This window comes from Chiloscyllium plagiosum, unplaced genomic scaffold, assembly GCF_037043375.1.
Source record: "Chiloscyllium plagiosum isolate Xiang-an unplaced genomic scaffold, Cpla_swu_hap1 HiC_scaffold_17, whole genome shotgun sequence".
In the NCBI taxonomy this organism is placed as follows: Eukaryota; Metazoa; Chordata; class Chondrichthyes; order Orectolobiformes; family Hemiscylliidae; genus Chiloscyllium; species Chiloscyllium plagiosum.
In genome coordinates, this window is record NW_028270155.1 from 13,544,040 (window position 1) to 13,569,366 (window position 25,327).

Below are 25,327 nucleotides of genomic sequence, written 5' to 3' on the forward strand. Positions count from 1 at the left end.
ATTCCTTACGGTGTGGAAATAGGCCCTTCAGCCCAACAAGTCCACACTGACCCTCTGAAGAGTCACCCAACCAGACCCATTTCTCTCTGACTAATGCACCTAACACTATGGGCAATTTAGCATGACCAATTCACTTAACCTGCACATCTCTTGGACTGTTGGAGGAAACTGGAGTACCCAGCAGAAGCCCACGCAGACACGGTGAGAACGTGCAAACTCCACACAGACAGTCGTGCGAGGCTGAAATGAGCTGGAGTCTGAGCTGTGAACACTGTGACATATTAGGGAGAGGAAGAATTGCCTGGACACTGTGCTTTTGGAGTCAGTCATAGTCCTGAGATTAACTACCTCAAATTCAGTCAGTCAGTGCTGATGCCAAAGAACCCATTTCTCTCGCACCAGTCTTTGAGTCACGTGTTTACCTCATTAATCTGTCAAAGTGCTCATGACTCAGGTAGTAATCTGGAGATTATTGCAGTCTGGTTGAAGCAACACACGTTATGGTAGAACTGACTGTACTTTTTCAGTTCTGTTTCTAATTTGGCCTTTAGATGCTCATATACTCTCAACAGAACTTCTGTCCTCTTTCTGCCTATATCATTGTTACCTATATGGACCACAACCACTGGATGTTTCTCCACCCCTCCAAGTTCCTCCTGATGAAATATCCTGAACCCAGTCACCAGGCAGGCAACAGAGTCTTTGGGACTCTCGATCCTGGCCACAGAGAACAGTGTCTAATTCCCTGATTGTACTATCCACGATTACAATTACATTTCTCATTTCTTCACCTTCTTGAGTGTCTCCCTGTATCATGGTGCAATGGTCACTTTGTTCATCCTCCTTACAGCCCCTTACAGTCCACACAGGAAGCAAGAATCTCAATCCTGTTAGATTAGCTCAAGAGCTGAGGGTCCTTCAGCACTACCTCCTGGATCCCTCTACCTGTCTTGCTCATTGTCACACCCTTCTGACTGAATTTGAGGTAGTTAATCTCAGGACTATGACTGACTCCAAAAGCACAGTGTCCAGGTAATTCTTCCTCTCCCTGATATGTCACAGCGTTCACAGCTCAGACTCCAGCTCATCAATGCTAAGCTGGAGCTCCTCAAACAACCAACACTATGTGGTCACTATGACCCACAATGGGGTCCACCACTCCCACATCATTCAACTTCAACACACCCCTCAACCTCTTACACTCCAGTGAAAGAAATTTCAGCCTATCTAGACATTTTTTTATATCTCAAACCATCAATTCCCAACAACATCCAGGTAAATCTCTTCTGAACCCTCGCCAATTCAATAATATCCTTCCTATAGCAGGATGACCAGAACTGCACACAGTACTCCAGAAGAGGCCTCCCCAACATCTGGTACAACCTCAACATGACATCCCAACTCCTATGCTCAAAGGTCTGAGCAATGAAGGTAATCGTGCTAAACCTTCTTAACCACAGTATCTGTATGTGATGCAAACTTCAAATAATTATGTCCCTGAACCCCTGGGTCTCTCTGTTCTACAACACTATCCAAGGCCCTACTTTTAATTGTATAAGTCCTGCCCATGGGTGTTTTACCAAAATACAAAATACAAAGATGTGCAGGTTAGGTGAATTAGCCATGCTAAATTGCCCATAGTGTTCAGGGATGTGTAGGTTAAGTGAATTAGTCAGGGGTAAATATAGAATAATGGGGTATGGGTTTGGGTGGTATATCCTTCAGAGGGTCGGTGTGGACTTGTTGGGCAGAAGGGCCTGTTTCCACACAGTAGGGGTTCTACAATACCTCACATTTATCCAAATTAGTCCCGATCTGCCACTTTTCCCTTATTTTATTCATAAAATATCTTTAGACATACTCATCTGTTCAGTTGGACACTCTGGACTCATGATAAATGGACACAGAGATGTTATAAAAGAGATTGCTCAAGTGAAGTAAAAATCATGAAGAAGGGAGGCCAGAAATTTGGGCACAGTAACTGAAATAAACAGGGCACAAAAATTGGCCAAAAAACAAAGTATGCTGGGACTGGCTGAACCAAGACAGATACAAGAGACAATTCTGCCTTGGGACAAGTCCTTACAAGACATAAACACAGACATTTGAAAACCAGAGGCACCTGAACATATCAGGAACTGTGAAAGGGCAATTCAACCCTTCCTGACAAACAAACAACACTAGATGCATTGAGCAGACACGATACAGTAAGACAAAAGATGAGGTGTATACTCTGGAATGAAAGCAGATTTCCAGGCCCAAGAGTTGACAACTGAAAAGGGTTGGTATTAAGCAAATCATCGAGAGCCATTAGCAACATTTTAAAGTGATCAAGTCAATTAATTTGATCCCCCTGACCATAAGACCATAAGATATAGGAGCAGAAATGAGACCATTTAGCCCATCGCCTTTCAATCTTGGCTGATAGGTTTCTCAACCCCATTCTCCTGCTTTCTCCCTGTAAAGAACTTTTCTACCTCAGCCTTATATATATTCAAAGAGCTGGCCTCCACAGCCTTCTGTGCCAATGAATTCCAGAGATACACCATTCTGTGGCTGAAGAAGTTTCTCTTTATTTCTGTTCTAAATGTCTTCCCTTTACTCTGACCAATCAAGTCCTTGGAAAGTTCCAGAAGGTCGCCAGGAGGGCATAAAAACCAAACTTGGCAGGACTTGGGAAACCCACTCTCCAGCTACCCTGAGGCACATTGGCATACAGCACAGACCAGAGCAGCTCACTCTCCAACCAAAGAGAATTGACCTGTGAAGAGAGGAACAGAGTGAACAATTCCACACCAGCAAAAGCTACAAGTATCTGGGAAGTATTTCAAGTTTCGAAGTAATAGAGTTGTTAAAAGTGTAAAGTTTAACTCTCAATCTTTGTTTTCTTCAAATAAAGTTGCAACCTGGTTCACTGACTGCAGACTCATGCTGTGTAGTCCTTTCCTGATAAATGCTAAGGTGCCTGGATAAATTAATATTGTGTACACTGGTTGAGGAGTCTGCAGGATCCTAGAGACACCCTGTTCCAGACTACACCGTAGACCACCTAATGTCCATTTCCAGGCACTGGACACCAACATTACTGAGACAGCAAAATGGGGAATTAGAGGGAGTGTGTGCAAAATTCAGATCAGAAATACAACACTCACCATTTTGGTAAAGAACAAAGAAGAGTAGTCCTTTATCCAGTCCTGCAGGAGAATCTGATCTCTTTGTGTACCTTCATTAGCATTTCAAAACATGAGTGGTGATCTTATTTAGAAACATATAAGTGTCTGGGTGCTATGATAATATTGATACAGAAACGGTGTTTCCTCTCATGGGGGTGTCTAGAATTAAGGGTCACAAATTCAAAATAAGGAATTATCTATTTAATACGGAGATGAGGCTTTTCATCTACCTATGGTGGGGAGGCATGAGTATCCTGTGGGTCCTGAGAGGCATGCTATCAGGAGTTCTCAACTCTGGTTGGGTCAGCCTTGATGGTAAGTTCAGGGGGGAGGAACTAGAGAAAGCACATCCGCAATAAGTCCTCAATGGTGATCCAGGTGGAAGACATTCATGTGATATCAATGGCTGTGATGGGAGATGAAGGCTGCAGCAGCAGGGAGACCCCCAGTCGGCGAGATTCCCTGGCCACCAGAACTGGGTCTACCTCCTATCAAGAACCATGTGTCTGCTGATGTGCAACAATGTTCCCATGTTAAAAGATATGCCAGACATTGCATTTGTCTCGAGGAACTCAACACAGTGGAGTTTCATCAGTGGACAATCATGGTCATTCGTAGTGATTGCCGACCTCTGAGATGAAGAACACTTTTTTCTCTCAGAGATCATTCTTTGGAGCCCAGAGAGCAGTGGAGGATGGGTCAACAAATACATTGAAGGCTGAGTTAGACAGATTTTTGATTCATGTGTCAGGGTTCATGGTGGGGGCTGAGGGGTGGAGGGGGTGCAGGGAGATGAGTGGAGTTAAGACCTCAAACAGGTTTACAATGATTTTGAGGAATGACCAAATGATTCACTCTTTCTCCTCTTTCTTAGAGGGATAGAGTTATACAACGCAGACGCAGTCCCCTGGGCCCAACTCATCCATGCCAACCAGGTTTCAAAGAACAAAGTACAAGGAGCAACAAACAAAGAAAAACACAGCACAGGAACAGGCCTTTCAGCTCTCCAAGCCCATGCCGGCATATTTTGTCCTTCTATACTAAAACTATCTTCACTTACAAGATCCTTATCCCTCTATTCCCTTCCTATTCATAAACTGAACTAGTCCCATTTGCCTGTGTTTGGCCCATATCCCTCTACACTTTTCCTATCCATGTACCTGTCTCATTGCCTTTTAAATGTTGTAATTTATGTGCCTCTATCACTTCCTCTGGCAGGTCATTCCATACACACATCACCCTCTGTGTGAAAAAGTTGTGCCTCAGGTTCCTTTTCGATTTTTCCCTTCTTGCCTTAAACCAATGCTCTCTAGTTTTGGACTCCCCTATCCTGGGGAAAAGCTCTTGGCTATTTGCTTCTGTTGAGGAGAAAGTGAGGTCTGCAGATGCTGGAGATCAGAGCTGAAATGTGTTGCTGGAACAGCGCAGCAGGTCAGGCAGCATCCAGGGAACAGGAGAATCGACGTTTCGGGCATAAGCCCTTCTTCAGGAATGAGGAAAGTGTGTCCAGCAGGCTAAGATAAAAGGTAGGGAGGAGGGACTTGGGGGAGGGGCGTTGGAGATGCGATAGGTGGAGAGAGGTCAAAGTGAGGGTGATAGGTCAGACTGGGGTGGGGGCGGAGAGGTCAGGAAGAAGTTTGCAGGTTAGGAAGGCAGTGCTGAGTTCAATGGATTTGACTGAGACAAGGTGGGGGGAGGGGAAATGAGGAAACTGGTGAAATCCGAGTTCATTCTTTGTGGTTGGAGGGTTCCTAGGCGGAAGATGAGACGCTCTTCCTCCAACCGTCGTGTTGTTGTGGCCTGGCGATGGAGGAGTCCAAAGACCTGCATATCCTTGGTGGAGTGGGAGGGGGAGTTGAAGTGTTGAGCCACAGGGTGGTTAGGTTGGTTGGTCCGGTTGTCCCAGAGGTGTTCTCTGAAACGCTCTGCAAGTAGGCGGCCTGTCTCCCCAATATAGAGGAGGCCACATCGGGTGCAGAGGATGCAATAGATGATGTGTGAGGAAGTGCAGGTGAATTTTTGGTGGATATGGAAGTTTCCTTTGGGGCCTTGGAGGGAGGTGAGGGGGAAGGTGCTGGGAGTGGAGGTTGGGTTGGTGGTGGGTGTGGATCTGACGAGGGAGTCACGGAGTGAGTGGTCTTTACGGAATGCTGATAGGGGAGGGGAGGGAAATATATCCTTGATGGTGGGATCCGTTTGGAGGTGGCGGAAATGACGGCGGATGATACGCTGTACATGGAGATTGGTGGGGTGGTAGGTGAGGACCAGTGGGGTTGTGTCCTGGTGGCGGTTGGAGGGGCGGGGCTCAAGGGCGGAGGAGCGGGAAGTGGAAGAGATGCGGTGGAGGGCATTGTCGACCACGTCGGGGGGGAAATTGCGGTCCGTGAAAAAGGAGGTCATCTCGGTTGTACGTATTTGGAACTGGTCCTCCTGGGACCAGTTCCAAAAACATACAACCCAGATGGCCTCTCCCTCCGTGACTCCCTTGTCAGATCCACACCCACCACCAACCCAACCTCCACTCCCGGCACCTTCCCCTGCAACCGCAGGAGGTGCAAGACTTGCGTCCACACCTCCCCCCTCACCTCCCTCCAAGGCCCCAAAGGAAACTTCCATATCCACCACAAATTCACCTGCACCTCCTCACACATCATCTATTTCATCCTCTGCACCCGATGTGGCCTCCTCTATATTGGGGAGACAGGCCGCCTACTTGCGGAGCGTTTCAGAGAACACCTCTGGGACACCGGGACCAACCAAACTAACCACCCTGTGGCTTAACACTTCAACTCCCCCTCCCACTCCACCAAGGATATGCAGGTCTTTGGACTCCCCCATCGCCAGACCACAACAACACGACGGTTGGAGGAAGAGCGCCTCATCTTCCGCCTAGGAACCCTCCAACCACAAGGGATGAACTCGGATTTCACCAGTTTCCTCATTTCCCCTCCCCCCACCTTGTCTCAGTCAAATCCATCGAACTCAACACCGCCTTCCTAACCTGCAATCTTCTTCCTGACCTCTCCGCCCCCACCCCAGTCTGACCTATCACCCTCACCTTGACCTCTTTCCACCTATCGCATTTCCAACGCCCCTCCCCCAAGTCCCTCCTCCCTACCTTTTATCTTAGCCTGCTGGACACACTTTCCTCATTCCTGAAGAAGGGCTTATGCCCGAAATGTCGATTCTCCTGTTCCCTGGATGCTGCCTGACCTGCTGCGCTGTTCCAGCAACACATTTCAGCTATTTGCTTCTGTTCTCATACAGGGCCAAATGGCTGCTTCAGATCTCAATCAGCAACATTGGTTGTCCTTGGACCCTAGAAGGTTGGGGAAAACAATCCTAAAATATCTGTTAAATAAATAAAATGGTGAATAGCTACCACAGTCACCGTTCTGCTTATAATATTGTAGTTGCATGTAACCGAAATGTTTCCGAAATTCAATTTGTTGAGCATAAAACACATTCAAAAACACTAAACACAGCTCTATTCATTTTAGAGGGAATAGGTTTGAAATGATATCAATGGTTTCGAAAAGCTTGACCTCAGTAATATTATCGCCAAATGTCTATTTTAAATTGCAATTAATTTCACCATCAGCAATAATTACCAAAACTGCACTCTTGTAAAAACAATAAATATATTTACATGAAATGTTGACAGATTGTGCACTCATGAAAATAATAGAGCTGGTTACAGTTTTATATTACAATAAACAATGTCACTGAGAATCTGAGTCAGTAGAATGCGAGCTAGTAAACACATTTCAATTCTCTGTTACCTAATTAATGAACTTTGTTTCAAAGCATTAATCTCTTTAACCCAAAGACTGTTCACAACATCTGCAACACTCGCACCACCCTTCCCTGACAGCTTCTTTATCTGCTTTCAGCTCCCAGGCCACAGCAGATAGCAGCTTGGCTCCTTGGGTGATGATCCTGCAACTTATTTAGGAGATTAAAGGGTCAAGCCCCACTCCAGTACCTGACCATGTAATCCGTGGTGACACGTTCAGTACAGTACTGAATGAATGTCACAACTATCATAACTGGTGTCTTCTATATTGTGAATTTAACTTGAATTGATTTAGCTTTATTGTCACATGTACTCACACATGAGTACGGTGAAAGGTTTACAAGTCACCACCATCTGAGGTACTCCATATCTCAGGGGAAATGGAAAAGATTCCATGGTACTGTTCATTATGGTCAATGCTATCCCGAAACCCGTATCAATAAAACAGAATACCTCATAAATCATTCCAAATTGTGGGATTGTGATGCTTTGAAATTGGACACTGCATTTTCTTCATTACAACACCAATGATACCTTACAAATCCTTCACAAAAAAAGGTGCTGTTTTGTGGCACACTGGTAGTGTCCCTTGCCCTGAACCAGGTGGCCTGGATTGAAGTACTACCTGTTCTGGAGGTATGTAATAACATCACTGAACAGTTTGGAACATAAGAAATAGGAGCAGGAGTAGATCGTCTGGCCCTTCAAGGCTGCTCCATCATCCAATAAGATCAAGGCTGAATCTTTTCATGGACTCGCCTCCACTTACCCACCTGCTCACCATAACCCTTTACTGTTCAAAAATCTATCTTTGACTTAAAACATTCAATGAGGTAGCCTCAACTGCTTCACTGGGCAGGGAATTCCACAGATTCACAATCCCCTGGGTGGAAAAGTTCCTCCTAAATTCAGTCCCAAATCTGCTCCCTCTTATTTTAAGGCAATGCCCCCTAGTTTGAGTTTCACACACCAGTGGAAACAACCTCCCTGTTTCTATCCTGTTTATTCCCTTCATAATTAGATTAGATTACATTACATTACATTACAATGTGGAAACAGGCCCTTCGGCCCAACAAGTCCACACCGACCCACCGAAGCGCAACCCACCCACACCCCTTACCTAACACTACGGGCAATTTAGCATGACCAATTCACCTGGCCTGCACATCTTTGGACTGTGGGAGGAAACCGGAGCACCCGGAGGAAACCCACGCAGACACGGGGAGAATGTGCAAACTCCACACAGTCAGTCGCCTGAGGCGGGAATTGAACCCGGGTCTCAGGCGCTGTGAGGCAGCAGTGCTAACCACTGTGCCACCGTGCCGCCCACACCACTGTGCCACTGTGCCATCGTGCCACCCATAATGTTATGTGCTTCTGTAAGATTCCCCCTCATTCTTCTAAATGCCAACACATACAGTCCCAGTCTACTCTATCTCTCCTCATAAGCAACTTTCTCAATGCCAGAATCAACATAGTGAATCTCTTCTGCACCCCCTCCAGTGCCAGTACACCCTTTCTCAAGTAAGAAAACCAAAATTGTACACAGTGCTCCAGGTATGATTAAGAAAAAATCAGTAAATGCTCCCAAAAAAAAAATCCTGGGACGTGCTGAAGTTATAAGAAATATGAATATAAGTTCAAGTATCTTACTGTACAATATTTATACCACATACTAAGACTATGCACCACCAAGTGTGTTTACTTACAAATACAATAACAAATATGTCCAAATCCCAATTAAGAAATGCATTCTTAAAATGTATTTTGAAACATGGATTATTAAAGTTTATTCAGTTTCGTACTTCTGGAGGGGTTACAATGAGAAGTTGATTTGAAATCATAGAGTCGTAGAGATGTACAGCACTGAAACATACCCTTCAGACCAACTCATCCCAGAAACAAACGTACAAACTATTTCCTTCTCCTTAACTCGACTTGATGACAAACATAATTTTTTTTTCAAATCAAAGTAACAGTTGTTCACTTCAAATACAATGCCAGACTCTCAATTATGAACAATGCATGCACATTTCTGATTTTTAATATTATTGGGTGGAAACCTATAGGAGCCTGAATAATATTGACTCTTTTTAATCACTCAAAACGTATGGGTATCACTGGCCTGGCCATTTATTGCCTGTCCATAGTTGCACCTTGAGAAGGTGGTGATGATCTGCCTTCTTGAATCACTGCAGTCTATGTCCTGCAGGTAGACACACATTGCCATTAAGGAGGGATTCCTGGATTTTGACCCAGCGTCACTGAAGGCTATGGTGGCAAATGTAGCTAAATCACACAAGAGGTCCAGCCAGGCCAATCTCAATGTCTGGAGAAACTCAGTTCCTGTTCCTGCAAGTCCCGTGCGTTGAGGGGAGATTCTCACTCAGCAGCTGTGAAGTGGCAATTAAAGGGGGCTATTGCTTGCTAATAACCTTAATTACCTCCCTTGTTAATATGCAACTCCCTAACTTACCACCCTGCCAAGCAATCTAAATGGCTGAAATTCTCGACATGGAGGTCAGAACAGGTATCTAGTGACTTCAGCTGTTACTTGCTTCAAATGAAATCCATGTTGGACACCAGGCATCAACATCTTAGGGCATGCGCCATGGACACGAGATACAAGAACCCCACATCCATGCAAATTGGCATGCCACAAGTACTAGCCTCTAAGTATGTTCAAGGTGTCTGTGCTTTGCCTTATCTTGCTTTGTTGTTCCTTGCCCCTCAGCCAGGAGCTCTCAAGAACAAGTATGTCCCTGCAGATGTATCTTATTCCAATCAGTTGTGTTAGTATACCTACAAATAATGACAGACTTGTAAAAGCTCTCGACATACTGTCAACCTATCCAAAAACGTTTGATCTCCTGGGAGTCACAGATTTATATAACACGGAAACTGACCCTTCAGCCCAATACGTCCATGCCAACCAGGTTTCCTAAACTGAACTAGTCCAATTTGCCTGCTTTTGGCCCGTATCCTTCTAAACTTTTATGATTCATGTACCCGTCCAAGTATCTTATCAACATTGTAGGTTCTATTGCACAAGGCATGTGCTAGGTAAGATCAACGTTAGCAAGATCAGTCTTATTTGAGGACAGAGAGTTCATCCATTAGTCTAATAATGGTCGGGGAGAAGCTGTTCCTGAACCTGCTGAAATGTGTGTTCAGGCTTCTGTAACTTCTTCCTGCTGTGTCTAAGGCTCTTTCATCTGTATATCTTTGCTTCCTGTGATCTGTCTGCACTGCTCACAAACAAAACTTTTCACTGTACTTCAGTACATGGAACAATAAATCAATTAATCAATCATTCGATTGTATCCACCTCGACCACTTCTTCACACTTCTGTGTGAAGAAGTTGCCCCTCAGGTCCTATTTAAATTTTTCCCCTCTCACCTTAAACCTATGCCCTCTAGTTTTGGACTCCTACATTGGGAAAAAGACCTTGGCCATTTACCTTATCCATGCCCTTCGTGATTTTATAAACTTCTGTAAGGTCACACCCCCAGCCTCTGACACTCCCGGGAGAAAACGTCCCAGCCTATCCAGCCTCTCCTTTTAACTCAGACCCTTCATTGAAGCTCAGACCTTTTTAAGGATGGTAAGAACACTGTGGTAAAGTTAAACTGGGAATAGAATTTAGTTCACATGCTCTCAGATCTGGGGAAAATCTTACCACATAAGCACACTTACAAAAATCCAAAGAAAGACAGAATGGATAAAGAGATTAATCAATTGGTTACAACTTAAGTGCAAAACAGCCAAGAGAATATCACCTTATCCACGTCCATGTGTTTTTTTATAGAGGGAGGCCAATATTGGAGTAAGCAATCTGGAATTCCTTTGTGATCCCTGCATTGATTGGATAGCCAGCTATTCAAGAGCTTCTTCTATTCAAAAGTCTTCTGGGGTGCTATTGCTGAACTGTGACTTCTACTTCACTGTTTTGATGAAAGGAGATTTCTTTTCACAAACAGTGCATTAATGCAAGTCGTCGGCTACTTTTCTCTTTGCCTCCTCTTTTGAATACGTTTTTCTCCAGACCCAAAAGACCTTGTGTTTTAAAAGGAACTAATTTAACCAGGTCTTCTTGAGTTAACAAAGAGTGAATTTATCAATGACTACATGTGAGAAGAATTAGTAATGCAACGCATGTACACACAGATTAGAAATAAGAGCTGAGTTCATGAGGATAAAAGTTCAAGAAAACAGATAAATATAGATTTTCCTTTGAATTGTGTGCAAGAACCAGATAGTTGTATGTTCTTTCTGTTGCTCTTGAAGTTCCTGTCTACATTTCAAAAGCAACACCTTTTGGATTAACTATATAGAAATGTCTTAAATGTTTTGGATTCTAGTACAGTGGTAATAGCTTTGGGCTAGTAATCCAGGAACCCAGCCTAATGTTCTGGAGATGTGGGTATGAATCCCAACATAGCAAATGGGGAAAGTTAAATTTAATTAAAACCTGGAGTAAAAACAAGCAATTGGCAAAATATGTATGTATTTTTGTACACAGTGAGGTGTTGAGATCTGAATTACACCAAAAAGATTTAAATTTTATGTACAAAATATTCGAGGAAGTCCATAATACCGTCGACCATAAGACCATAAGGGTGGCACTGTGGCTCAGTGGTTAGCACTGTTCCCTCACAGCACCAGGGACCAGTTATCGATTCCAGCCTCGGGCAATTGTCTGTGTGGAGCTTGCACATTCTCCCCATGTCTGCATGGGTTTCCTCTGATGCTCCAGTTTCCTCCCACAATCTAAAGATGTGAATTGGCCGTGCTAAATTGCCCATAGTCTTCAGGGATGTGTAGGCTATGCATTAGTCAGAGGTAAATGTAGACTAATAGGGTAAGGGATTGGTTCTGTGTGGGTTACTCTTCAGTGGTTCAGTATGGACTTGTTGGGCCGAATGGCTGATTTCTGTACTGTAGGGATTCTATGGCCCATGTATCTGCTCCACTATTCAATCATGGCTGATATGCATCTCAACTCCATCCTTCTCCCTGTAACCCTTGATTCCCTTACTAATCCAGTACCTATCTATCTCTGTCCTAAATGCACACACTGACTTGGCCTTCACTGCCCTCCATGGCAATGAGTTTCACAGATCAACCACTCTCAGGCTGAAGAGATTCTCCTTATCTCAGTTCTCAAGGGTCATCCCTCACTCAGAGATTGTGTCTTCGGATCCTAATCTCTCCTCCATAGCACAAACATCTTCTCCAAGTCCATTATATCCAGCCCCCTCAGTATTCTGTCAGTTTCAATTTGATCATCCCTCATTCTTCTAATCTCCATTGAGAGCCGACCCAGAATCCTTAACCGCTCCACATATGACAAGCCCTTCATTCGGGGATCATTCTTGTAAACCTCCTCCAAAACCAGCACATCTTTCCTTAGTTAGAGGCCCATTCTACTCACAATATTCCAAACCAACTCTGACCAGAGCCTTATATAACCTCAGCAAAACATATCTGTACTTGTAGTCTAGCGCACTTGAACTAAATTCTATCATTGCATGTTAGTTGTGGGAACCGTGGGCAAGATTCAGCACAAGTCTTCACTGTATCAGTTGGTGTGTTAGGGAACATAGAACATCACAGCGCAGCACAGGCCCTTTGGCCCTCAATGCTGCGCCGACCTGTGAAACCAATCTTAATTCCATCTAACCTACACTATCCCATTCTCGTCCATATGCCTATCCAATGACCATTTAAATGCCCTTAAAGTTGGTGAGTCTACTAATGTTGCAGGAAATGCATTGCACACCCCTACTACTCTCTGAGTAAAGAACTACCTCTGACATCTGTCCTATGTTTATCAACCCTGTTTAAAACTATGTATCCTTGTGCTAACCATCACTATCCGAAGAAAAAGGGTCTCACTGTCCATGCTATTTAATCCTCTGATTATCTTATATGTCTCAATTAAGTCACCTCTAAACCTTCTCTCCAACGAAAACAGCCTCATGTCCCTCAGCCTTTCCTCGTAAGACCTTCCCTCCATACCAGGCTACATCTTAGTAAATTTCTTCTGATCCCTTTCCAAAGCTTCCACATCCTTCCTATATTGGGGTGACCAGAACTGTACACAATACTCCAAGTGGCTGCACCAGAGTTTTGTACAGCTGCAGCATGATCTCATGGTTCTGAAACTCAATCCCTCTACCAATAAAAGCTAACACACCATAGGCCTTCTTAACCCCAGCAACCTGGGTGGCAATGTTCAAGGATCTATATACCTGGACACCAAGATCTCTCTGCTCATCTACACTACCAAGAATCTTACCATTAGCCCAGTACTTTGCATTTCTGTTACTCCTTTCAAAGTGAATCACCTCACACTTTTCCACATTAAACATCATTTGCCACCTCTCAGCCCAGCTCTGCCACTTATCTATGTCTCTCTGTAACCTACAACATTCTTCATCATTATCCAAAATTCTACTGACCTTGGTGTCATCCGCAAATTTACTAACCCATCTTTCTATGCACTCATTATGGTCATTTATAAAAGTGACAAACAGCAATGGACCCAAAACAGATCCTTCCACCACACCAGTGAACACCAAAATGAATATTTCCCATCAACCGCCACCCTCTATCTTCTTTCAGCTAGCCAATTTCAGATCCAAAACACTAAATCGCCCTCAATCCCATGCCTCCATATTTTGTGCAATAGCCTACTGTGGGGAACTTTATTAAACGCCTCACTGAAATCCATATACACCACATCAATGTTGTATGATAATTAAATAACATGAGGCATTGCAGGCCAGGGAAACGAAAGTCTTGGAGGACGTGGAGGACATGGGTGGTGTCCCGAATGTATGTGGGGAGTTTGTGGATCGGGGGGATAGGACAGTATCAAGGTATGTGGAGGTGAGTTAGGTGGGACAGGAGCAAGCTGAGACGATGGATCAGTTGGAGTAGTCAGGCTTTTGGATCTTGGGTAAGAGGTAGAAAGCTGTAGGTGGGAGATCCCCTGAGGTGATGAGGTTGTGTATGGTCTGGGAGATCATAGTTTGGTGATGGGAGGTGAGGTCATGGTTGAGGGGCCAATAGGAAGAGGTGACTTTGAGTTGGCATCTGGCTTCAGTGGTGTACAGGTCAGTGTGCCAAACTACCACTGCGCCTCCCCCCCCCACCCAAACTTGTTCGCTGGTTTGATGTATCCGCCTCTTGAATACACTCAATGTTTTGGCATCAACTGCTTCCTGAATTCCACAGGCTCACCATTCTTTGGATGAAGAAATGTCTCCTCACCTCCGTCCTAAATGGTCCACCCTAAACCCTCAGACTGTGACCCCTGATTCTGAATGCACCCACCATTGGGAACATCCTCCCAGTCTGTCTAGTCCCGTTAGATTTTTATAAGTCTCTATGGGATTTCACCCCTCACTCAACTGAACTCCAGTGAAAATGATCCTAACCTGATCAATCTCTCCTCATCCATCAGTCCTGCCATCCCTGGGATCAGCCTGGCAAACCTTCGCTGTACTCTCTCGAGAGCAAGAGCATCCTTCCTCAGAAAAGGAGACCAAAACTGCACACAATATTCTAGGTGTGGCCTCACCAAGACCCTGTATAACTGCAACAACACATCCCTGCTCCTATACTCGAAACCTCTCACAATGAAGGCCAACATACCATTTGCCTTCTTTACGCCTGGTGCACCTGCATGCTTACCTTCAGCTACTGGTGCACAAGGACACCTAGGTCCCGCTGCACACTCCCCTGTCCTAATTTACAGCCAATCAGGTAGCAATCTTCCTTCTTGTTTTTGTTTCCAAAGTGAATCACATTTATCCAAATTATACTGCATCTGCCATTGATTTGCCAACTCACCTTTTCCAGATCATGCTGAAGGATCTCTGCATCCTCGTCATAGTTCACCCTCCAACCCAACTTGGTATCATCTGCAAAATTTGAGATGTTACATTTTGTTCCCTCACCCAAATCATTCATATATATTGTGAATAGCTGGGGTCCCAGCAACAATCCCTGTAGCTCCCCACTAGTTACTGCCCGCCAATTTGAAAAGGACCCATTAATTCCTACTCTTTGTTTTCCCTCTGCCAACCAGTTTTCTACCCATCTCAATACACTTTCCCCAATTCCATATACTTTAATCTTGTGCAATAATCTCTTATGTAGGACACTTTCTGAAAGTCGAAATGTACCACATCAACTAGCTCCCCCTTGCCAACTCTACTAGTTACATCTTCATAGAATTCCAACATGGTTAATAAGGTTAGATCACTTGGAATTCAGGGAGATCCAGCCAACTGAATACAAAATTGGCTTGATGATAGGAGACAGAGGCCAGTGATAAAGGATTGTTGATGACCAGGGATGTGTTGCAAGGATCGATGCTGGGTCCACTGTTGTTTGTAAATTATATAAATGATTTGGAAGAGAATATAGAAGACATGGTTAGTAAGTTTGAGGAAGAAACCAAAATTGGTGGGTTAGTGGACAGTGAAGAAGATTATTTAAGAGTTACAGTGGGATTTTGATCAACTAGGCCAGTGGGCCAAGGAATAGCAGGTGGAGTTTAATTTAGTTAAATGTGAGGCGTTGCATTTTGATAAGATAAACTAGTGCAAGATGTACACAGTTAATGGTCAGGCCCTAGTGGATGTGTTGTCAAACAGACAGACCAAGGGATGCAGGTACATAGTTCCTTGAAGATGGCATCACATGTGGTCAGGCTGGTGAAGAAGACGTTTGGCACGCTTGTCTTCATTGGTCAAAGCATTGAATATCAGAGTTGGAACATCATGTGAGAGCGAGAAAATACATTGGTAAGGCTATATTTGGAGTACTGTATACAATTTTTGTCACACTGCTATTGGAATGATGGTATTAAACTGGAAAGAGTGAAAAACAAATTTACAAACTGTTACCAAGACTGGAGGATTTGAGTTATAAGGAGAGGCCAGATAGGTTGGGACTTTCTTCCCAGGAATGTAAGAGATTGAGGGGTGACCTTAAAAGGTTTATAAAATCTTGGGAGGCATAGATAAGGTGAATAAGCAAGGTTTTTTGTTTCCCCAGGGTAGGGGAGACCAAAACTAGAGGTCATAGGTTTAAAGTGAGAGGACAAAGATTTAAATGGGACCTGAAGAGTAACATTTTCACATAGAGGGTGCGTGTATGTAACAAGCTGCCAGAGGAAGTGGTGGAGGCTGGTACAATTACAACAGTTAAAAGACATTTGTACAAGTACATGAATAGGAATGGTTTAGAGAGGTCTAGGCTAAATGAAGGCAAATGGAACCAGTTTTCATTAAGAAACCTGGTTGGTATGGATCAGTTCAGCTGAAGGGTCTGTTACTGTGCTGTGTGATTCTCTGACTGGACTTGTCTTTCTCTGCTCAATAGCTCAATAATCCTATTCTCTTCTAGTAATTTTTTTAAGCAACTTCTAATTATCTTTCAAAAGAATATGCAATTATCTTTTAAAATAATAAAACAACCATTATCCAGAGGTTTTTCCTTTTAACATCTTAATTTTTCTTATGATTATACATTAAAACATGTGCCTTCTCAGAATCATCTTACAGACCACCAGAAACAATTTCTCATTATTCATATTTATTTACTTGCATTCTTATATTCTTCAAGAACAACAGTGAGGGTATTCTATTAATAGGCTATTAAAAGGCTGTAACATTTTTTGGTGCCCTGCCTTTGTGAAAGGCACTATAGAAATGCCACTCAACTTGCTTTCCTTCATTATCTGTCTATTATGTTTGATTACACATGTGATATGTGAGCAACTTGAATAAACAGGTCATTAACATGATCTATTGGTAGAAGATTATAGCCCGTAAGAATTGAATGTTATAATTCATGAAATTAATACGTTGCACATAATCTAAAAGCAGGCAAGCTTTCTTCCCCTCCTGCTTTGTTTTTATTTGTAAAAGTTGTGTAGAAAATGAATAAGGCACAATTAACATTAATTACCTAGCCCAGTCCTCAAGGCCTAGAAATTGGATCAGACCAGCATTGTTAATCGAGAGCTGGCAGGATTTAACGTGATCGTATTAATCAGGGCACCCAGAATAACACACAGAGCAAGTTGAACATTAATCAGTTTCCAGTAGTCAGGAGGTGGAAGCAGCTGAACTCTCGTCACTCACTAATCCCTCACTCATGGGGCATTTCAACGCCAAGTCTTAAGACAGAGTCACTTAATTATAATTAGATGTATGGCCTGTGACATACTAGGAAGGAAGAACGAATGTATTTTTTTTAAGTTGGAGAAAAGGTAATCAATAAAAAATGTAAAGACTGACCACGTTAAGGCTCCAAATCCAGAAAAGAGAATACCGAGTGGTGACCTGATAAGAGCTCTTTAATATGATAACGTACTTTGCTAGGTTAAATGGGAAGAAGATGTGTCCACTTGTGCAGGGGCGAACAAAGCCAGGGGCCACAAAACTAAAATAACCACTTTGAATTCAATAAGAAATTCAGAAGAAACTCCTTTGCTTAGAGTGGGGAGTATTGCAACTCAGTACCACATGGAGCAGTCAAGACATATATTGATGTAGATAAAGGGGTGCTGAATACATTTATTTTTGTTCAATCACAGGATAAGGGTGAAATTAACTAGGCCAGCATTTATTGCTCATCATTAAGTGCCCTTGAGAAGTTGGTGGTGAGCAGCCTTCTTGAGCTGCTGCAGTTCTTATGGTGTGGGAATACTCATGCACTGTGAGGGAAGGAGTTCCAGAATTTTGACCCAGCGACAGAGAAGGAACGGGGATATAGTTTCTAATCAGGATGGTGTGTGGCTTGGTGATGTTTTACTGTATCTGCTGTCCATGTCTTTCTGGATGGCATAAATTGTACAAACATATGTAACAGAAGTTGGCCATTCAGCCCCTTGAGCCTGCTCTACCATTCAATAAGATCATGGCTCAAATCCACATTCCCACCTATCCGAGATAACCTTTCAACCCCCTATGTTGACAAGAATCCATTCAGCTCTACTTTAAAAAAAATTCAAAGACTCTGTTTAAATCATTTTTCAGGAAGAGAGATCCAAAGACCTGTGTTCTTCCAAGAGGTGTACAAGATGATTAGGGGTTTAGATAGGGTTGACCATGAGAACCTTTTTCCACGTATGGAGTCAGCTATTACGAGGGGGCATAGCCTTAAATTAAGGGGTGGTAGGTATAGGACAGATGTTAGGGGTAGATTCTTTACTCAGCGAGTCGTGAGTTCATGGAATGCCCTGCCAGTAGCAGTGGTGGACTCTCCCTCTTTATGGGCATTTAAACGGGCATTGGATAGGCATATGGAGGATAGTGGGCTAGTGTAGGTTAGGTGGGCTTGGATCGGCGCAACATCGAGGGCCAAAGGGCCTGTACTGCGCTGTATTTTTCTATGTTTCTATGAAAGAAAATTCAATTATTTTTTGTTTTAAATAGGCAGCCCCTGATTTTTAATTAGTGTCCCCAAGTTTAGGACTCTCCTACATGAAAAACATGCTCTCTACGTCAACCCTTTCAATACAGTTCAGGATTTTATATTTCAATCAAGCTGCAAGTGTGGCAGGTTCTGGGCAGGGGGGAATGACAGACAGGGTCGGTGATTGACAGATGAGGGGACAGGTCATAGAGTCATAAATGGGGAGAGGGGACCAGGGATCTGTGATTAACAAGTGAAGGGGCAGATGTGGGAGAACGAAAGATGGGGACAGTGATTAACAGGTGAGAGGGGGGCAGGTGGGGAGGAAGGTGGAACAAGGTCAGTGATTGAAAAGTGAGGAGGCAGATGTGGGAGAGGGAAAATGGGGATAATGATTGCCAGGTGAGGGGTCAAATTGGGGGGGGGGCAGGGGAGACGGGGAGAGATTTGTAGGTTAGGAGCAGGTGTGAGGAGGGGAGATGGGAGTCGGTGATTGACAGGTGGGGGAGCAGGTGTAGGAGAGGGGGAATGGGAACTGTGATTGGCAGGTGGGGAATGAACAGGTGTGGGAGAGGGTGGCTGGGGACAGTGATTGGCAGGTGTGGGCTGAGCTGATGGAGGGGAGATGGGGGCAATGATTGACAGTGAGGAACAGATGTGGGGGAGGGAAGATGGGACAATGATTGAGAAGTGTGAGCAGGTTTGACGGGAGGGGGGAGATGGGGCAATGATTGACAGGTGGGGGTAAGCAGGTGTGGAGGAGGGGAGATGGTGTCAGTCATTGACAAGTGCGGGGGTGAGCAGGTTTGGGGTTGAAGAGATGGGGACAATGATTGACATATAGGGATGAGCAGGTGTGAGGAAGGGAAATTGGAACATTGATTGACAGGTGGTGGGGACAAGTATGGGGCGGGGAAATTGGAACAGTCATTGGCAGGTGGGGTGAGTAGGTGTGGGAGTGAGGGGTAATTGGAACAGTCATTGGCAGGTGGGGTGAGTAGGTGTGGGAGTGAGGGGTAATTGGAACAGTGATTGACAGGTAGGGGCGAGTAGGTGTGGGAGTGAGGGGAGATTGGAACAGCGATTGACAGGTGGGGTTGAGTCGGTGTGGGAGTGAGGGGAGATTGGAACAGTGATTGACAGGTGGGGGTGAGTAGGTGTGGGACTGAGGGGAGATTGGAACAGTGATTGGCAGGTGGGGTGTGAGTAGGTGTAGGAGTGAGGGGAGATTGGAACAGTGATTGGCAGGTGGGGTGTGAGTAGGTGTGGGAGTGAGGGGAGATTGGAACAGTGATTGGCAGGTGGGGTGTGAGTAGGTGTAGGAGTGAGGGGAGATTGGAACAGTGATTGGCAGGTGGGGGGGTGAGTAGGTGTGGGAGTGAGGGGAGATTGGAACAGTGATTGGCAGGTGGGGGGGTGAGTAGGTGTGGGAGTGAGGGGAGATTGGAACAGTGATTGGCAGGTGGGGGGGTGAGTAGGTGTGGGAGTGAGGGGAGATTGGAACAGTGATTGGCAGGTGGGGGGTGAGTAGGTGTGGGAGTGAGGGGAGATTGGAACAGTGATTGGCAGGTGGGGGGTGAGTAGGTGTGGGAGTGAGGGGAGATTGGAAAAGTGATTGGCAGGTGGGGTGTGAGTAGGTGTAGGAGTGAGGGGAGATTGGAACAGTGATTGGCAGGTGGGGGGTGAGTAGGTGTAGGAGTGGGTGGAGATTGGAACAGTGATTGACAGGTGGGGGTGAGTAGTTGTGGGAGTGAAGGGAGATTAGAACAGTGATTGACAGGTGGGGGTGAGTAGGTGTGGGAGTGAGGGCAGATTGGAACAGTGATTGGCAGATGGGGGGTGAGTAGTTGTGGGAGTGAGGAGAGATTAGAACAGTGATTGGCAGGTGGGGGTGAGTAGGTGTGGGAGTGAGGGCAGATTGGAAAAGTGATTGGCAGGTGGGGTGTGAGTAGGTGTGGGAGTGAGGAGAGATTGGAACAGTGATTGGCAGGTGGGGGGTGAGTAGGTGTAGGAGTGGGTGGAGATTGGAACAGTGATTGACAGGTGGGGGTGAGTAGGTGTGGGAGTGAGGGCAGATTGGAACAGTGATTGGCAGATGGGGGTGAGTAGTTGTGGGAGTGAGGAGAGATTAGAACAGTGATTGGCAGGTGGGGGTGAGTAGGTGTGGGAGTCAGGAGAGATTAGAACAGTGATTGACAGGTGGGGGTGAGTAGGTGTGGGAGTGAGGGGAGATTAGAACAGTGATTGACAGGTGGGGGTGAGTAGGTGTGGGAGTCAGGAGAGATTGGAACATTGATTGGCAGGTGGGGGGTGAGTAGTTGTGGGAGTGAGGGGAGATTGGAACAGTGATTGGCAGGTGGAGGGTGAGTAGTTGTGGGAGTGAGGGGAGATTGGAACAGTGATTGACAGGTGGGGGTGAGTAGGTGTGGGAGTGAGGGCAGATTGGAACAGTGATTGGCAGATGGGGGGTGAGTAGTTGTGGGAGTGAGGAGAGATTAGAACAGTGATTGGCAGGTGGGGGTGAGTAGGTGTGGGAGTGAGGGCAGATTGGAACAGTGATTGGCAGATGGGGGTGAGTAGTTGTGGGAGTGAGGAGAGATTAGAACAGTGATTGGCAAGTGGGGGTGAGTAGGTGTGGGAGTCAGGAGAGATTAGAACAGTGATTGACAGGTGGGGGTGAGTAGGTGTGGGAGTGAGGGGAGATTAGAACAGTGATTGACAGGTGGGGGTGAGTAGGTGTGGGAGTCAGGAGAGATTGGAACATTGATTGGCAGGTGGGGGGTGAGTAGTTGTGGGAGTGAGGGGAGATTGGAACAGTGATTGGCAGGTGGAGGGTGAGTAGTTGTGGGAGTGAGGGGAGATTGGAACAGTGATTGGCAGGTGGGGGGGTTGAGTAGGTGTGGGGTGAGGGGAGATTGGAACATTGATTGACAGGTGGGGGGTGAGTAGTTGTGGGAGTGAGGGGAGATTGGAACAGTGATTGACAGGTGGGGGGTGAGTAGTTGTGGGGCTTTATTGCTGGAACAGCACAGCAGGTCAGGCAGCATCCAGGGAACAGGAGATTCGACGTTTCGGGCACAGGCCCCTCTTCAGGAAGGGCCTGTGCCCGAAACGTCGAATCTCCTGTTCCCTGGATGCTGCCTGACCTGCTGTGCTGTTCCAGCAATAAAGTTTCAACTTTGAACTCCAGCATCTGCAGACCTCACTTTCTCCTCCGAGTAGTTGTGGGAGTGAGGGGAGATTGGAACATTGATTGGCAGGTGGGGGTGAGTAGGTGTAGGAGTGAGGGGAGATTGGAACAGTGATTGGCAGGTGGGGGTGAGTAGTTGTGGGAGTGAGGGGAGATTGGAACAGTGATTGACAGGTGGGGGGTGAGTAGTTGTGGGAGTGAGGGGAGATTGGAACAGTGATTGACAGGTGGGGGGTGAGTAGTTGTGGGAGTGAGGGGAGATTGGAACAGTGATTGACAGGTGGGGGTGAGTAGTTGTGGGAGTGAGGGGAGATTGGAACAGTGATTGACAGGTGGGGGGTGAGTAGTTGTGGGAGTGAGGGGAGATTGGAACAGTGATTGACAGGTGTATGGGGCTGGTGACTGGGGATAGAATCTGATGCGGCCAGCGTTGCCGCGGAGACGTTGTGATTGACAGGTGACGGGAGTGCACAGGTGCGGCTGAAAGTAACCATCGGGCTGCAGTGACGTCAGCGGGTATCCCCACCACTTGCCCAACCGCAGTGACGGCACTGCAGCCGCTCAGCTTTTTCATCCTCTTCCTCCCCATAGGTCAGAGCAGGAAAGGCTACAGCTGACGCTGCTGTTCCAAATTCAACAGCCGGTCAACAACCTTGGGCATTTGCAAGCAGCAGCAACGGCAAAAAACAACAACAACATATCTTTACAATGGCTTCAGGGCTGCTGGTAAGCATCTTTTCTCAATTTGCGCAGTGCTTCTGCATCAACCAGCTTGTTTGCTTCTGGTCGGTTCATCTTCAACAGCATTCGTACAGCTTTGACTGTTTGTTTGCACTGCCATTGAGTGTGTGTGTTTGTATGATACAGTTGTTTTTTTACAATGTGCCGACACTGCAGTGTTCAGTTTCAGTATAGAGAATTTATTTGAATCGCACATGGTCGGTATTCCTTCTGTCTTTTCATTTTTCCCGAATGGTCTTTTGGTATAGTGTTGAGCGACATTCTTAATATTTGCGAAAACATTATTCCACGACTGGTTCGCCAACCCGTTAAATTGCCAATTATGCATGGTGTGCAAATGCATTTTGAATTTTCACGTTTTAAGTGTGTGTGTTTTAAAAAGTACAAAGTTTCAGTTTTCCCTTTCCCTCCTGTTCATAATTTCTTGGAGGGGGCGGGAGAATCCAACACTGGTTTCACGGTCCCAGCACCGAATATTGAGTGTGATTTTATTAGTAGGTTTGACTCCACTGGGTAAATTACCTTTTCATGCCCTTAGTGATTTAGGGCAACATGGTGCAATTTGCCTCACTGTAGAATGAGTCAGACGTGGACTTACATTTAAAAATACTTGGGAACTTCTCCTGAAGGCAAGTTTCCCTGCAGTAATAATTGACAACATCAAAGGAGCATGTTTGGCTTTACAATGTTGAACGGTCTTAGTTGAGCATGATGGCTCAGTGGTTAGCAATGCTGCCTCACAGTGCCAGGGTCTCTGGCAACTGTCTGTTTAGAGTATGCATGTTTTCCCTGTGTCTGACAATCCCACAATCCAAACATGCAGGTTAGGTGAATTGGCCATGCTAAATTGTCCATAGTGTTCAGGGATGTGTAGGTTAGGTGCAATCGTCAGGGGTAAACATAGTATACTAAGGTGAGGGAATAGGTCTTGGTGGGTTACTCTTCGGAGGGTCATTGTGGACTTGTTGGGCCGAAGGGCCTGTTTCCATACTGTAGGGATTCTATAATTACAAGCATCTACATTCTTTAGGTAACTTTAGAACTAGGTGTCTGAGCCCTAAAATCAGACCTAGCTGCTTTTATGAGACAAATCATTGAATCCCAATGGTGTAGAATGAGGCCATTTGTGCACCAGCCCTCCAAAGAGAAACCTATTCATTAGCAACCCCACCCTACCCTCTGTAACCCTTCCTTTTCCATGGCCAATCCACCTAAGCCTGGACACTACAGGACAATTTCCCATGGCCAAACCACACCTCTTTGGACAGTGGGAGGAAACTGGAGCACCCGGAAGAAACTAGCGCAGACACTGGGAGAATGTGTAAACTCTACAGTCAGCCGTGGCTGGAATCAAACCCTGTTCCATGATGCAGTGAGGCAGCTAACCACTCTGCCACCATGCTGTCATGTAGTTGTTGTAATATCTCATCAGGACCAATAGAACAATGTGTACTTTTTCCTTAAGCAGCATTTCTTTTTTATTGTGATTGAAAGCATACTGGAATGACCATTGATTTAAGGTACCCTGACATATTAACTCCAGTTTTCCTACTTCTCAGCTGAGATGTATTTTGTGTTGTTATGAGGGATCTCTGGATAATGTTGAGTTGACATGTGAGAATTCAGGCCTCTTCCCATTCACGTTTGGCCCTCTCCTCTTTGAGAGCCCAAATTGACAACACCATAATCTTTGCTCACTGCAAGTCAGAATATGATCATGTATATCAAGATATCTTCAGGGGGAGATAACTGAATGAACCAAGAAATAAACAGAAGTACAACTCAATCAGATCCCGATCCCAAACCCTACTGATGATCATCCATTTATCACAAAAATCTGTGGTCTTCTGGATTAAAATTAATCAATTCACCAAATAATTGATGGGGAAAAAGACACTTTGTTAAAGCTATTCATTTTAAAATCATCTGGTCAATTCATGATTAATCAAATCCAGGAAAAAAAATAGTTTTATGCAGTATGTAATGAGTGCTGGTTGGATGGCAAGTGTACTGTGGTGAAGTTGTTGCATTGGCGAATGTGGAGTTGATAAAGAATCAGCCATGATTCTATTGATTGGCGGAGCAAACTCAAAGGGCCCATTAATAGTGACTGACAGTCAGACATTGTTTAAATTTTAAACCAGGCAGGTTGACTCTGATCAGAGCACTGCCACAAGAAATGTACCAAGAAAAGCTGACTGTCATCTAGTTTAAGTTGACATAGTTATACTGTGTATACAAGTTCCTTCTGTTTGCAAAACAAATGGTACTCTTGAAAATTGATGAGAGCAAGATGAACAGCTTCATCAATAAGTTAATTTTTTTTTTAGAAATGCTCCAGTCCTGTACAACCAAACTTGTGTGTAGACAATTTAGTTTTGATAGGCTTCTATCTTGTGAGATGGTGGTTTCTGCTAACTGAGTTAAGTTCATCTAGTGTGACTTAGGAATCCATCACTGCCATAACTGTCTTTGTGTCTCTGCATCCAGAGGGTGGTCAACCTGTGGAGTTTGTTACTGCAGAAGGCAATGAAGGCCAGGTCAGAGAATATGTTCAAGAAAAGAGGTTTTTATTATATATTAAAAGCTTCAATGAGTCTGTTGAGAAAGTGGGAATGTAATGTTGAAATAAAGAATCAACCATAATCATTGATCGGCTGAGCAAGATCAAAGCCCATATGGCCTACCTTCTTTTCATCATTTATGGGATGAGGGCAAGAACCAATTTACGCTGTGTGTCTGGAGTCAAATATAGGCCAGACCGCATAAGGATAGCAATTTCCTTCCTTGAAGAGCACAAGTGAATAATTGACAATGGATTTATGGTCTTCATTTGAGATCTTGGTTTTTATTGTATTCAAATTCCACATTCTACTGTGGCAGATTCGAACCCAAGTCCCCAGAACATTTCCTGGGTCTCTGGATCACTGCTTCCAGGTTTGTGTTTCAGTGCTGAGGAGGATGGCATGTTGAGAAGGTGCATGGCC

The 25,327-nt window shown here is 44.9% G+C and overlaps 1 protein-coding gene across 2 annotated transcripts in view; it reads left to right on the forward strand.

Moving 5' to 3' along the window:
* Positions 1-22,170: 22,170 nt before the first annotated feature.
* The window catches only part of hprt1l (hypoxanthine phosphoribosyltransferase 1, like), an 86,174-nt gene continuing 83,017 nt past the window's right edge, over positions 22,171-25,327 (forward strand). For both annotated transcript variants that reach the window (XM_043706554.2, XM_043706555.2), the window contains exon 1: positions 22,171-22,325. In XM_043706554.2, coding sequence (XP_043562489.2) covers positions 22,308-22,325 — 18 coding nt within the window. In that variant the 5' untranslated portion in view covers positions 22,171-22,307. The remainder of the gene's footprint in view (positions 22,326-25,327) is intronic.